Source organism: Engystomops pustulosus, chromosome 11 (genome assembly GCF_040894005.1).
Source record: "Engystomops pustulosus chromosome 11, aEngPut4.maternal, whole genome shotgun sequence".
In the NCBI taxonomy this organism is placed as follows: Eukaryota; Metazoa; Chordata; class Amphibia; order Anura; family Leptodactylidae; genus Engystomops; species Engystomops pustulosus.
The window spans coordinates 84,500,821-84,516,366 of record NC_092421.1 but is presented as its reverse complement, the minus strand read 5'-3'; the positions used below and the strand labels follow the sequence as shown (position 1 = coordinate 84,516,366).

Sequence of the window (15,546 nt, the reverse complement as noted above, 5' to 3'; positions counted from 1 at the left end):
ATAAAAGAGGGAAATCTATAAAGGACATTTTATATTCTACCTGAGGGGCTGGAGGTTTAATGGGGTAAAATCTTTTGACCGCTTCCCTTGATCTTATAGTCATGCAATCTATTATAAGGTCTTGGCAGGGCGATTGCTCCTGGACAGTTAGATATCACATGACCCTCCAGCTGATGAGATTTACATATGCAGAGAGCGGAGCCGGACTATTAATGGATGTATATTGGGAAATTCCCTAATATCCTGCCCCCCCCCCAAACATTATAATAACCATGAGGTGTAGTGGCCAAACCTTTAGGACATAGGTAGCTGTAAGTGTTGGGGTGACAGTTGTGAGGCTGCACCCGGGGTAGGGACACTTATGTCTGTCCTAGACCATCTCGGAATTCCTTGAAAACCAGGGGCGTAACTTGAGGGGTGCAGAGGTTGCGGTCACACCTGGGCCCAAGAGGCTTTGGGGGCCCTTATGGTGTCACTATCCCATATGAGAAGACTATTACTATAAACCATACATTATAGTCGGGGGCCCGGCACAGACTTTGCACTGGGGCCCATCAGCTTCTAGTTACTCCACATTTGGGGTTCGGCATCTGGAATAACCTCCCATGGATCCAGTGTTTCACATTGCAGAAGGAGCCAGAACATGAAATTACCGAAAATCCGGACAAGTAAATAAGAGCCAGGAGAGAAACAATAAAATAGGTGTAGTAATCACTCACGCGGTGGATGGGGTCATGATGCAGCCGCCCTTGTCATATCCTTTGCAGTTGCATCCTCTTTCCAGTGTGTCATGGTTCATCCCAAAATTATGGCCGATCTCATGAGCGAGTGTGACAGCCCCTCCAAGTGGATTGTCCGAGTGGTCCTATAAAAGTAAAGACATTGTCATCAAGGCGGTTCAGATATTTAGGGTGTACTATGTGCAGTGTACAGTATGTGCAGTGTATAGTGCAGGGTGTACTATGTGCAGTGTGTACTATGTGCAGTGTGTACTATGTGCAGTGTATAGTGCAGGGGTGTACTATGTGCAGTGTATGTACTATGTGCAGTGTGTACTATGTACAGTGTGTACTATGTGAAGTGTATAGTTCAGGGGTGTACTATGTGCAGGGGTGTACTATGTGCAGGGTGTACTATGTGTAGGTTGTACTATGTGTAGTGTGTACTATGTGCAGTGTCCTGTGTACTATGTGCAGGGTGTGTACTATGTGAGGTGTGTACTATGTACAATGTCCTGTGTACTATGTGCAGGGGGTGTACTATGTGCAGGTTGTACTATGTGCAGTGTGTACTATGTGTAGTGTGTACTATGTGCAGGCTGTACTATGTGTAGTGTGTACTATGTGCAGTGACCTGTGTACTATGTGTAGTGTGTACTATGTGCAGGGTGTACTATGTGTAGTGTGTACTATGTGCAGTGTGTACTATGTGCAGTGTGTACTATGTGCAGTGTGTACTATGTGCAGTGTCCTGTGTACTGTGTGCAGGGTGTGTACTGTGTGCAGGGTGTGTACTATGTGCAGTGTGTAGTATGTGCAGGTTGTACTATGTGTAGTGTGTACTATGTGCAGTGACCTGTGTAGTGTGTGTACTATGTGCAGGGTGTGTACTATGTGCAGTGTGTACTGTGTGCGGTGTGTACTGTGTGCAGTGTGTACTGTGTGCAGTGCCCAGTGTATAGTGCAGGGTGTGTACTATGTGAGGTGTGTACTATGTACAATGTCCTGTGTACTATGTGCAGGGGGTGTACTATGTGCAGGGTGTACTATGTGTAGGTTGTACTATGTGCAGTGTGTACTATGTGTAGTGTGTACTATGTGCAGTGTCCTGTGTACTATGTGCAGGGTGTGTACTATGTGAGGTGTGTACTATGTACAATGTCCTGTGTACTATGTGCAGGGGGTGTACTATGTGCAGGTTGTACTATGTGCAGTGTGTACTATGTGTAGTGTGTACTATGTGTAGTGTGTACTATGTGCAGTGACCTGTGTACTATGTGTAGTGTGTACTATGTGCAGGGTGTACTATGTGTAGTGTGTACTATGTGCAGTGTGTACTATGTGCAGTGTGTACTATGTGCAGTGTGTACTATGTGCAGTGTCCTGTGTACTGTGTGCAGGGTGTGTACTGTGTGCAGGGTGTGTACTATGTGCAGTGTGTAGTATGTGCAGGTTGTACTATGTGTAGTGTGTACTATGTGCAGTGACCTGTGTAGTGTGTGTACTATGTGCAGGGTGTGTACTATGTGCAGTGTGTACTGTGTGCGGTGTGTACTGTGTGCAGTGTGTACTGTGTGCAGTGTGTACTGTGTGCAGTGTGTACTGTGTGCAGGGTGTACTGTGTGCAGGGTGTACTATGTGCAGGGTGTACTATGTGCAGGGTGTACTGTGTGCAGGGTGTACTATGTGTCCTGTGTACTATGTGCAGGGTGCAGGGTCCTGTGTACTATGTGCAGTGTGTGTACTATGTGCAGTATGTACTATGTGCAGGGTGTACTATGTGCAGTGTCCTGTGTACTATGTGTAGTGTGTACTGTGTACTATGTAAACCAGAATAGGAGAACATATTAGGAATATCAGAAAAGGGGTAATGACACACAGGGGCAAATTTACTTACCCGGCCCATTCGCGATCCAGCGGCGCGTTCTCTGCTCTGGATTCGGGTCCGGCCGGGATTTAAGAAGGTAGTTCCTCCGCCGTCCACCAGGTGGCGCTGCTGCGCTCAAAGTCATCTCATCGCGCCGGAATGCACCACCTCGGACCAGGTGAAGGTAAGCGCTCCCCAAGCGACACTTTTTCGGTTTTTAAATGCGGCGGTTTTTCCGAATACGTCGGGTTTTCATTTGGCCACGCCCCCCGATTTCCGTCGCGCGCATGCCGGCGCCGATGCGCCACAATCCGATCGCGTGCGCCACAATCCCGGGGCAATTCAGGTACAATCGGCGCAAATCGGAAATATTCGGGTAACACGTCGGGAAAACGCGAATCGGGCCCTTAGTAAATGACCCCCACAGTGTTTCAGCACATTTCAAAAAAGCACATTAATCCAACCCGGAGAAACGACAATTTTGGGCAATTGAAAGAATATTTCCACATTGGAGGGGGAACATTTAAGCACTGTACTAAGCAGGAGAGAGAGTCAGTGGATATATAAGCTGGGTACGTTAACACCAGGAGGTATGAATATAGACTTTGAATTAAAATATTTTTTGAGAGACACAAATATTTCTGCCTAGCAATATATCTATTGGAGTATAGGAATATGGTAGAAGTACTAGATTTCACTATATGCATCAAGGTCTATGGGTTTTGAGTGACACATCGTTTGAATGTGTCTAAGTAGAGTCAGTGATATATAAATTGGACCTTGTTCACACTGAAGTACTTCAACATTTGAATAGAGATATAGGTAGGGACCTAGTCCACATTGAAGCACTTTAACACTTCAACAGTGATATAGGTAGGGATAAAAAAAGCACTTTTACAAAAATATAGGTAGAAATGAATGAAGCACTTTATCTAATGCACTTTAATATTCGCTTAGTATCATGATGGGTAGACGTAAAGGAATTTAGTTTTATAATGTAGCACTAGACATTGAGGATGTCTGTGATCACAGGTTGTAAAAATAGGAATATGTGCAAAATGTATTTGTAGTAATCTTTGTATTAAGAAAATATGTATATAAAAGTAAAAAATGTTTTTCTGTTATTAATACGCTAGAGTTTATACAACACCTCTAGCTCAACATCTCCCAGACACAATGAAAACAAAAGAAGGTTTTGTTTTTCTCCAACTCCCTCCAGGTGGTTTGGAGAAACTAGCAAACATGGATTTTTAGCCTGATGTGTATGTATGCTTAAAGTGTTTTCCTTATTTAGATACCTTGTTCAAATCAGATGTATTCCGTGTTCCTTGTTTTTTAAATGTATGTTTTTTAAATGTATGTGATTTATATATGAAATTGAAAACGTATTTTATGGAGAAACAGTTTTGTATAAATAAAGCTAGAGGACGGACGCTAATCATGCCCCAGAAGAAGCACAGAGGCGAAACCCTGGGTCGGGCAAGGATTGGCGTCCTCGTGGAGTTATTTGTGATATGCGCATTTTTTATCTACATATGTGAGTAGAACTGGAAATAAAAGTTTGAAAAGTTTGAAACTAGAGATGAGCGAACACTAAAATGCTCGGGTACTCGTTATTCGAGACGAACTTTTCCCGATGCTCGAGTGCTCGTCTCGAATAACGAACCCCATTGAAGTCAATGGGAGACTCGAGCATTTTTCAAGGGGACCAAGGCTCTGCACAGGGAAGCTTGGCCAAACACCTGGGAACCTCAGAAAAGGATGGAAACACCACGGAAATGGACAGGAAACAGCAGGGGCAGCATGCATGGATGCCTCTGAGGCTGCTTAATCGCACCATTATGCCAAAACTATGGGCAACAGCATGGCCATGACAGAGTGACAGAATGAAGCTAGATAGCATCTAAAACATGCAATAATTGACCCTGACACTATAGGGGACGGCATGCAGAGGCAGCAGCGGCAGGCTAGAGAGTGGCATGGCGACATACCCTAAATGGACTCAGGCTTCAAACCAATGGGTGGCAGAGAGGAACCAAAGGAGGTGAGCAAGAAGCGCTCAAATAATATCGCTACATGATAAAAGTTTGCCAGTATATTTTGTGGATTACACAGCAGGGTGGCGACAAAGTTAACATGGAAGCCATGAAAACAACCCAAAATTCTGCCTGACACAGCTCGTTTGATAAGGGGACCATGTATGGAGGCAGTGAACTAGTAGTAGATTAAAGGTGCTGCAGTTAAAACTATGTTAGTTGGATCTTGGCATGGAGCTGGCGCTCCGCTGCCAGGCGAGCTTTCGCCAATCCAAGCCCCTGTCTCTAGGCTACTCCCCAAACAGCACTTCTAAGAACCTTTTGTATAAGATCAAGTGTAGTAGCGTTCTTATAAGTTTAGGATATGCCGGGTGAGGGGAATGTAAACAGATGCGCAAGAAGCGCTGAAATAATATCGGTAAATGATAAAAGTTTGCAAGTATATTTTGTGGATTACACAGCAGGGTGGCGACAAAGTTAACAAGTTTGATGTGGAATGCCCTGTAATAGCTCTTGGGCGGTGTGCCTTTTATCGCCTAGGCTCAGCAGTTTGAGCACCGCCTGCTGTTGCTTAGCGACGGCACTGCTGCTGTGCCTAGAGCTACCGACTGATGGCGCCGTGCCCACGGATGGTAGTTCGGAGGAGGAGGTGGAGGAGGGGTGGGAGGAGGAGGAGGCATAGTAGGCCTGAAACACCTGGACCGAGGTAGGCCCCGCAATCCTCCGCGTCGGCAGTATATGACCAGCTGCAGGGTCAGACTCGCTCCCAGCCTCCACCAAGTTAACCCAATGTGCCGTCAGCGATATATAGTGGCCCTGCCCGGCAGCACTCGTCCACGTGTCCGTGGTCAGGTGGACCTTGTCAGAAACGGCGTTGGTCAGGGCACGGATGATGTTGTCTGACACGTGCTGGTGCAGGGCTGGGACGGCACATCGGGAAAAGTAGTGGCGGCTGGGGACCGAATACCGAGGGGCGGCCGCCGCCATGAGGTTGCGAAAGGCCTCGGTCTCTACTAGCCTATAGGGCAGCATCTCCAGGCTAAGCAATCTGGAGATGTGCACATTAAGGGCTTGGGCGTGCGGGTGGGTTGCACTATATTTGCGTTTCCGCTCCAGCGTCTGGGGTATGGAGAGCTGAACGCTGGTGGATGCTGTGGAGGATCGTGGAGGCGACGATGGGGTTTTTGTGGCAGGGTCCTGGGCAGGGGGCTGACTATCAGCTGACACAGGGGAAGGAGCAGTGGTGTGCACGGCCGGAGGTGAACGGGCTTGTTGCCACTGAGTGGGGTGTTTAGCATTCATATGCCTGCGCATACTGGTGGTAGTTAAGCTAGTAGTGGTGGAACCCCTGCTGAGCCTGGTTTGGCAAATGTTGCAAACCACAGTCCGTCGGTCATCCGGTGTTTCCTTAAAGAACCTCCAGACTTCTGAAGATCTAGCCCTCGCCGCAAGAGCCCTCGCCACGGGAGCTTCACTAGTTGACACATTTGGCGCTGATGCACCAGCTCTGGCCCTGCCTCTCCGTCTGGCCCCACCACTGCCTCTTCCAACCTGTTCTGGTCGAGGACTCTCCTCCGTCTCAGAAGCACTGTGTTCACCCGGCCTCTCAACCCAGCTTGGGTCTGTCACCTCATCATCCTCCGATCCCTCAGTCTGCTCCCCCCTCGGACTTCCTGCCCTGACAACAACAACTTCCCCACTGTCTGACAACCGTGTCTCCTCATCGTCGGACACCTCTTTACACACTTCCACTACGTCAAGAAGGTCATCATCACCCACAGACTGCGACTAGTGGAAAACCTGGGCATCGGAAAATTGCCCAGCAGCAACCGGACAAGTGGTTTGTGACTGTGGGAAGGGTCCAGAAAACAGTTCCTCAGAGTATGCCGGTTCAAATGCCAAATTTTCCTGGGAGGGGGCAGACTGGGGGGGAGGAGGCTGAGGTGCAGGAGCTGGAGGAGTGGCGATTTCGGTGACATGGGTGGACTGCGTGGAAGACTGACTGGTGGACAAATTGCTCGAAGCATTGTCAGCAATCCACGACATCACCTGTTCGCACTGTTCTGGCCTCAACAGTGCTCTACCACGAGTCCCAGTAACTTCAGACATGAACCTAGGGAGTGTAGCTCTGCGGCGTTCCCCTGCTCCCTCATAAGCAGGTGGTGTCTCACCCCGCCCAGGACCACGGCCTCTGACCCCTGCAGTAGTTGGACGCCCACGTCCCCGCCCTCGTCCTCTACCCCTAGCCCTCGGGTTAAACATTTTTAAAATGAGAGTTATAGCTTTAATTTTTTTTTAACTTTTTTTTGTGTTTTTTGTTTTTTTTTGTGTTTTTGAGTTTTTAAAACCAAACCATGCTATCCTATTGCTATGGCTATTTTCTAGCCAAGTATGAAAGCACACTACTATGCCAGATGAGATGACACTGAGTTATTAAACAAAATAAACGTAAAATAAAAAAGGTAAAATGGCAGACTGTGCCGAATTGAAATCCAACCCCTACAAAATTTTCCCACTTCGGTCTTTGCTATGGATATGTGCGTCACTAAGCGCAAAACACACCGGTCGCAAGTCTCACTACAAATTGCTCACAATTGGCTAGTAGATGCACTGCAGCAAGTACAGCCACCAGCAGATCAACCAGAAATCAAATATATATAACGCTACTGTAGGCGTAAGTAAGCCGTTTGGATTCTCCTATGGCTATTTTCTAGCCAAGTATGAAAGCACACTACTATGCCAGATGAGATGACACTGAGTTATTAAACAAAATAAACGTAAAATAAAAAAGGACAAATGGCAGACTGTGCCTAATTGAAATCCAACCCCTACTAAATTTTCCCACTTTGGTGTTTGAGGTGGATATGTGTGTCACTAAGAGCTAAACACAACGGTAGCAAGTCCCCCTGCTAATTCCTCACAAAATGGTAAAAGATGCAAATTAAAATAAAAAAAGTATAACGTTATTGTAGCCCTAAGAAGGGCTGTTGGGTTCTTTGAGAATCACTCCTGCCTAACAGTAAGCTAATAGAACACCCTAACGCTTTCCCTGACCAGCAGCAGCTCTCTCCCTAGCGGCATCCAGACACAGAATGATCCGAGCAGCGCGGGCAGCGGCTAGTCTATCCCAGGGTCACCTGATCTGGCCAGCCAACCACTGCTATCGACGTGTAAGGGTACCACGTCATGCTGGGTGGAGTGCAGAGTCTCCTGGCTTGTGATTGGCTCTGTTTCTGGCCGCCAAAAAGCAAAACGGCGGGAGCTGCCATTTTCTCGAGCGGGCGAAGTATTCGTCCGAGCAACGAGCAGTTTCGAGTACGCTAATGCTCGACCGAGCATCAAGCTCGGACGAGCATGTTCGCTCATCTCTATTTGAAACTGTCTACACTATGTCTGGATATGTCTCTTATATGCAGTGAGTGGAGGAGACTAGGACAGGAGTGAAAATATTGACGGTTTCTGGTCTGAATGGTGACTTATCCCTGAAAGTGATCCCTTGTGTTTGGTGCACAAATAAGGAGGAAACCTGCATGGATCGTCTTTTTTGTTTTTGAGCTCCGGTCACAAAAGAGTTTCTTCTACTGGATTATTGAATAGTGGATGTTTGCTGGATCCATCTAGGACCGTTAAGGACAGTTCATAAGAGGGAAGGTGCAGCACCACGCAATTTTTTGTTGGTTTGTACTATGTGCAGTATCCTGTGTACTATGTGTAGTGTGTACTATGTGCAGGGTGTACTATATGCGATGTGTACTGTGTGCAGTGTGTACTATGTGCAGGGTGTCCTATGTGCAGTGTCCACTATGTGCAGTGTCCACTATGTGCAGTGTCCACTATGTGCAGTGTGTACTATGTGCAGTGTCCTGTGTAGTGTGCAGTGTGTACTATGTGCAGTGTGTACTATGTGCAGTGTGTACTATGTGCAGTGTCCTGTGTAGTGTGCAGTGTGTACTATGTGTAGGGTGTACTATGTGCAGTGTCCTGTGTACTATGTGTAGTGTGTACTATGTGCAGGTTGTACTATGTGCAGTGTGTACTATGTGCAGTGACCTGTGTAGTGTGTGTACTATGTGCAGGGTGTGTACTATGTGCAGGGTGTGTACTGTGTGCAGTGTGTACTGTGTGCGGTGTGTACTGTGTGCGGTGTGTACTGTGTGCAGGGTGTACTATGTGCAGGGTGTACTATGTGCAGGGTGTACTATGTGCAGGGTGTACTATGTGCAGGGTGTACTATGTGCAGGGTGTACTATGTGCAGGGTGTACTATGTGCAGGGTGTACTATGTGCAGGGTGTACTATGTGCAGGGTGTACTATGTGCAGTATCCTGTGTACTATGTGTAGTGTGTACTATGTGCAGGGTGTACTATGTGCAGGGTGTACTATGTGCAGTGTAGTGTGTACTATGTGCAGTGTCCTGTGTAGTGTGTGGGGTGTACAATGTGTAGTGTGTACTATGTGCAGTATCCTGTGTACTATGTGTAGTGTGTACTATGTGCAGGGTGTACTATGTGCGATGTGTACTATGTGCAGTGTGTACTATGTGTAGTGTGTACTATGTGCAGGGTGTACTATATGCGATGTGTACTGTGTGCAGTGTGTACTATGTGCAGGGTGTCCTATGTGCAGTGTCCACTATGTGCAGTGTCCACTATGTGCAGTGTCCACTATGTGCAGTGTGTACTATGTGCAGTGTCCTGTGTAGTGTGCAGTGTGTACTATGTGCAGTGTGTACTATGTGCAGTGTGTACTATGTGCAGTGTCCTGTGTAGTGTGCAGTGTGTACTATGTGTAGGGTGTACTATGTGCAGTGTCCTGTGTACTATGTGTAGTGTGTACTATGTGCAGGTTGTACTATGTGCAGTGTGTACTATGTGCAGTGACCTGTGTAGTGTGTGTACTATGTGCAGGGTGTGTACTATGTGCAGGGTGTGTACTGTGTGCAGTGTGTACTGTGTGCGGTGTGTACTGTGTGCGGTGTGTACTGTGTGCAGGGTGTACTATGTGCAGGGTGTACTATGTGCAGGGTGTACTATGTGCAGGGTGTACTATGTGCAGGGTGTACTATGTGCAGGGTGTACTATGTGCAGGGTGTACTATGTGCAGGGTGTACTATGTGCAGGGTGTACTATGTGCAGTATCCTGTGTACTATGTGTAGTGTGTACTATGTGCAGGGTGTACTATGTGCAGGGTGTACTATGTGCAGTGTAGTGTGTACTATGTGCAGTGTCCTGTGTAGTGTGTGGGGTGTACAATGTGTAGTGTGTACTATGTGCAGTATCCTGTGTACTATGTGTAGTGTGTACTATGTGCAGGGTGTACTATGTGCGATGTGTACTATGTGCAGTGTGTACTATGTGCAGGGTGTACTATGTGCGATGTGTACTGCGTGCAGTGTGTACTATGTGCAGTGTGTACTATGTGCAGTGTGTACTATGTGCAGTGTGTCCTATGTGCAGTGTGTACTATGTGCAGTGTGTCCTATGTGCAGTGTCCTGTGTGTGTGTGTCCTATGTGCAGTGTGTACTATGTGCAGGGTGTACTATGTGCGATGTGTACTGCGTGCAGTGTGTACTATGTGCAGTGTGTACTATGTGCAGTGTGTACTATGTGCAGTGTGTCCTATGTGCAGTGTGTACTATGTGCAGTGTGTCCTATGTGCAGTGTCCTGTGTACCATGTGTAGTGTGTACTATGTGCAGTGCCCTGTGTAGTGTGTACTATGTGCAGTGTCCTGTGTAGTGTGCAGTGTGTACTATGTGTAGGGTGTACTATGTGCAGTGTCCTGTGTACTATGTGCAGTGTGTACTATGTGCAGTGTGTACTATGTGCAGTGTGTACTATGTGCAGGGTCTACTATGTGCAGTGTCCTGTGTAGTGTGTACTATGTGTAGTGTGTACTATATGCAGTGTGTTCTATGTGCAGTGTGTGTACTATGTGCAGTGTCCTCTGTAGCGTGTACTATGTGCAGTGTGTACTATGTGCAGTGTGTACTATGTGCAGGGTCTACTATGTGCAGTGTCCTGTGTAGTGTGTACTATATACAGTGTGTTCTATGTGCAGTGTGTGTACTATGTGCGGTGTGTACTATGTGCAGTGTGTACTATGTGCAGGGTCTACTATGTGCAGGGTCTACTATGTGCAGGGTCTACTATGTGCAGGGTCTACTATGTGCAGGGTCTACTATGTGCAGTGTCCTGTGTAGTGTGTACTATATACAGTGTGTTCTATGTGCAGTGTGTGTACTATGTGCGGTGTGTACTATGTGCAGTGTGTACTATGTGCAGTGTGTACTATGTGCAGGGTCTACTATGTGCAGGGTCTACTATGTGCAGGGTCTACTATGTGCAGGGTCTACTATGTGCAGGGTCTACTATGTGCAGGGTCTACTATGTGCAGGGTCTACTATGTGCAGGGTCTACTATGTGCAGTGTCCTCTGTAGTGTGTACTATGTGCAGTGTGTACTATGTGCAGTGTGTACTATGTGCAGGGTCTACTATGTGCAGGGTCTACTATGTGCAGGGTCTACTATGTGCAGTGTCCTGTGTAGTGTGTACTATGTGTAGTGTGTACTATATACAGTGTGTTCTATGTGCAGTGTGTGTACTATGTGCAGTGTGTGTACTATGTGCAGTGTGTGTACTATGTGCAGGGTCTACTATGTGCAGGGTCTACTATGTGCAGGGTCTACTATGTGCAGGGTCTACTATGTGCAGGGTCTACTATGTGCAGGGTCTACTATGTGCAGGGTCTACTATGTGCAGTGTCCTGTGTAGTGTGTACTATGTGTAGTGTGTACTATATGCAGTGTGTTCTATGTGTAGTGTGTACTATGTGCAGTGTCCTCTGTAGTGTGTACTATGTGCAGGGTGTGTACTATGTGCAGGGTGTGTACTATGTGCAGGGTGTGTACTATGTGCAGGGTGTGTACTATGTGCAGGGTGTGTACTATGTGCAGGGTGTGTACTATGTGCAGGGTGTGTACTATGTGCAGGGTGTGTACTATGTGCAGGGTGTGTACTATGTGCAGGGTGTGTACTATGTGCAGGGTGTGTACTATGTGCAGTGTGTGTACTATGTGCACTGTGTGTACTATGTGCAGTGTGTGTACTATGTGCAGTGTGTGTACTATGTGCAGTGTGTACTGTGTGCAGGGTGTACTGTGTGCAGGGTCTACTGTGTGCAGGGTCTACTGTGTGCAGGGTGTACTGTGTGCAGGGTGTACTGTGTGCAGGGTGTACTATGTGCAGGGTGTACTGTGTGCAGGGTGTACTGTGTGCAGGGTGTACTATGTGCGGTGTGTACTATGTGCGGTGTGTACTATGAGCGGTGTGTACTATGAGCGGTGTGTACTATGAGCAGGGTGTACTATGTGCAGGGTGTACTATGTGCGATGTGTACTATGTGCAGGGTGTACTATGTGCGATGTGTACTATGTGCAGGGTGTACTATGTGCAGGGTGTACTATGAGCGGTGTGTACTATGTGCCGGGTGTACTATGAGCGGTGTGTACTATGTGCAGGGTGTACTATGTGCGATGTGTACTATGTATAGTGTGTACTATGAGCGGTGTGTACTGTGTGCAGGGTGTGCTATGAGTGGTGTGTACTATGTGCAGGGTGTACTATGTGCAGGGTGTACTATGTGCAGGGTGTACTATGTGCAGCGTGTGCAGTGTCCTGTGTAACGTACAAGGGGCGCCAGATTGAGGATTTCTGGAGCACATTCTTGTGAGTGCACCAAATTTTTTTTGGTGCACCTTTAACATGGGACATTCTGTCCGACTTTGCATGTTAAATCTGGTGCACGGTCCGACTGAGCACTGGACGCCCCCTTCACTGCAGAAAATTGTGTCGCATGAAGAATAGTGCAGCCGCATCACATTTGTGTCTTAAAAACCTGTACAAGCAGTTTACACTAGAAAGAGCGTTCAAAGTCCATCAGAAAACTGGCGCAGAGCCCTTAGTAAATGTGCCCCAATGTCTGGGTATTTTTATATGGTTGATGAATATCCCAAATTGGAAAAATGGCTCCTAATAGCCTTTGGGATAGACTCGATGTGTCTAGTGCTAGTGGAATACATAGAATAAAGGAGGCCAAAGCCAAAAATATTAAAATACACTCCCCAACATGGCGGCTTTCAGCAAAGAACTAACAAAACTAAATTTGGATTGCCCATGCCGGGGGTTGTGTGTGTAGACTTGTAGCGTGGAAGGGGCTAGGATCGGATGCTGCGGCCAGATAGTATATTCCATATCTAATATGGAAATATTTATCTAGGACTCACACTGTCAGATAATTACTTGAAGTGTCCAAGTTCTGCTCTGGCAGAATCATAAAATATTCCCTAAACATCTAATAAAAATTTCAAAGACGCAAACAGTCTATCATTAGATTACAGGTGAAATTAAGTTGTGTCTTTAAGAAATACAACTTATTCTTCAAAAAACAAGCCCTCATAGGGTCATTGTAAGAAACATACTGAAGAGATGGAAAAAACAAGCCCCCATAAGGTCATTTTGTAAGAAACATACCGAAGATATGGAAAAAACAAGCCCTCATAAGGTCATTGTAAGAAACATACTGAAGAGATTGAAAAAACAAGCCCTCATAAGGTCATTGTAAGAAACATACTGAAGAGATGGAAAAAACAAGCCCTCATAGGGGCATTGTAAGAAACATACTGAAGAGATGGAAAAAAACAAGCCCTCATAGGGTCATTGTAAGAAACATACTGAAGAGATGGAAAAAACAAGCCCTCATAGGGTCATTGTAAGAAACATACTGAAGACATGGAAAAAAAAACAAGCCCTCATAGGGCCATTGTAAGAAACATACTGAAGAGATGGAAAAAACAAGCTGTCATAGGGTCATTGTAAAAACATACTGAAGAGATGGAAAAAAAACAAGCCCTCATAGGGTCATTGTAAGAAACATACTAAAGAGATGAAAAAACAAGCCCTCATAGGGTCATTGTAAGAAACATACTGAAGAGATGAAAAAACAAACCCTCATGTGGTCATTGTAAGAAACATACTGAAGAGATGAAAAAACAAACCCTCATGTGGTCATTATGGTCTAACCCCCAACAAACAAGCCCTCTTATGGTTATGTCAAGGTAAAATAAAAGATGCATCTTGGATCAGGACAGATGGTCAGTATTGGGGTAAAACAAGTGTTTTTCATTAATTGTGTCATTTTGAGGACACTCTGCTGCTCGGCTCGTCATTGCCTCGGCTTCCTGATTATTCAGCCGTGGCGTCTGCACCAATTGTTATAATCATCACACGGCAATCACTCTCTCGCCCCTTTAAGTGAGTGACTGGATTGTGATGACTTTTCCCAGAAGAGCCGCTTCATTTATCACACACAGTCCGGGGCCGCTGACATATTTGCACCTTTCTGCCCCAATAATCTCAAGGTGATTACCAGCGCTTGATACAATTGCTCAACAAGCTTATTTATTTATTTATTTATTTTTGCGGCGGCGGCTTCTGATGGCGAGGTCACTGAAGGGGTTAAACCAGGTGTGATGCTGTTATTAGCACCATGTAAGTGATGCACATGGGGGGGGGGGGGGGGCTCGGCTTTGTCATTAGCGCCTCCGGATCACAGAATCATGTGAAGTCACACGCAGGATATTTTGACGCTTCCTATTAATATAGATGGGATATTTAATTCTGCTAAATATATCCTGATGGTGCACGGCTCCGCCCGTCCATTGCGGCTCATTGTTTAGTGCAAATAGTCTAAAGGACAGGAAGCTTGATCTACACTATGGCGGCTTATCAGTCCATGGGTGGAATTCGGTGCAGAGCCGGAGCTGAAGAAGGAGTCTGCACTTTGCTAAAATCCACATTTAAAACCATAATAATAATAATAATAATAATAATAATTATAATAATAATCGCACTGACAGATATAGCAGGACAGCGGTCGGGTATCTCCGCAGCAGCAGGACAAGTGTCACTGGCTTTTGTATTTATTTTGGGCTCCCATTTTTTGTGATCCATCGGGTCCAACGCTGAGACCTCATCGATTATTAAGGGGTAACATAAAAGAAACATGCCCAGTAGCCCAGTATCCCTGTAGAGAGGCCTATCCAGTGTGTCAGCGATGGCCGAAGGATCCCTGAAGATGGTGATACAACTGGAGGCACTGTGCATGCCCGTGCCACCGGTTTCAGACATCGTGGGCCCACAAGGAGACGCCTCTGCAGGGCTACTGGGGGCATGTAATAGACAGAGGCTAGGGAGACGCCCCCAGGAGCCCTTGCAGTAAATTAGCATATAATAAAAAATATCTTTTGGGCACAAAGGAGGCCATACCAGGGGACATAAAACACAACTTCTGCATCACACTGCACTGGGGAATCTGGTGCTGGATCTACTACAGCAAAGTGATTCTAGATGGTAGATTGTCTTTAAAGCTCCTGGATCCCCTTACAAAAGTATCATATAACGTTTATAGTATTTGATGCAAAGGAACCTTTGGGCCCCCTCACACCCATGGCCAGTGTTATGGGGTGGCAAACTGGGCATTTGCCCAAGGCCCCCAGTCCAAACGGGGCCCCCTGTACGTGGACTTTTGTGGGCAGAGGATGTATTGTTCCTTTCATACCCCTTGGTTGTATACTTATCTATACTCTATACTTATCTATCTTTTATCTGCTATCTATCTATCTATCTCATATCTAATATCTATCTATCTATCTAATATCTATCTATCTATCTCCTATCTATCTATCTATCTATCTATCTCCTATCTAATATCTATCTATCTATCTAATATCTATCTATCTATCTCCTATCTATCTATCTATCTATCTCATATCTAATATCTATCTATCTATCTATCTCATATCTAATATCTATCTATCTATCTATCTATCTATCTCATATCTAATATCTATCTATCTATCTATC

At 46.1% G+C, this 15,546-nt stretch overlaps 1 protein-coding gene across 1 annotated transcript in view; it reads right to left on the bottom strand.

Moving 5' to 3' along the window:
- ADAM12 (ADAM metallopeptidase domain 12) overlaps positions 1 to 15,546 on the bottom strand; it is a 390,586-nt gene that overhangs the window by 110,921 nt on the left and 264,119 nt on the right. The window contains exon 11 of the mRNA XM_072130819.1: positions 720 to 865. Within this exon, the coding sequence (XP_071986920.1) occupies positions 720 to 865 (146 nt within the window). The remainder of the gene's footprint in view (positions 1 to 719; positions 866 to 15,546) is intronic.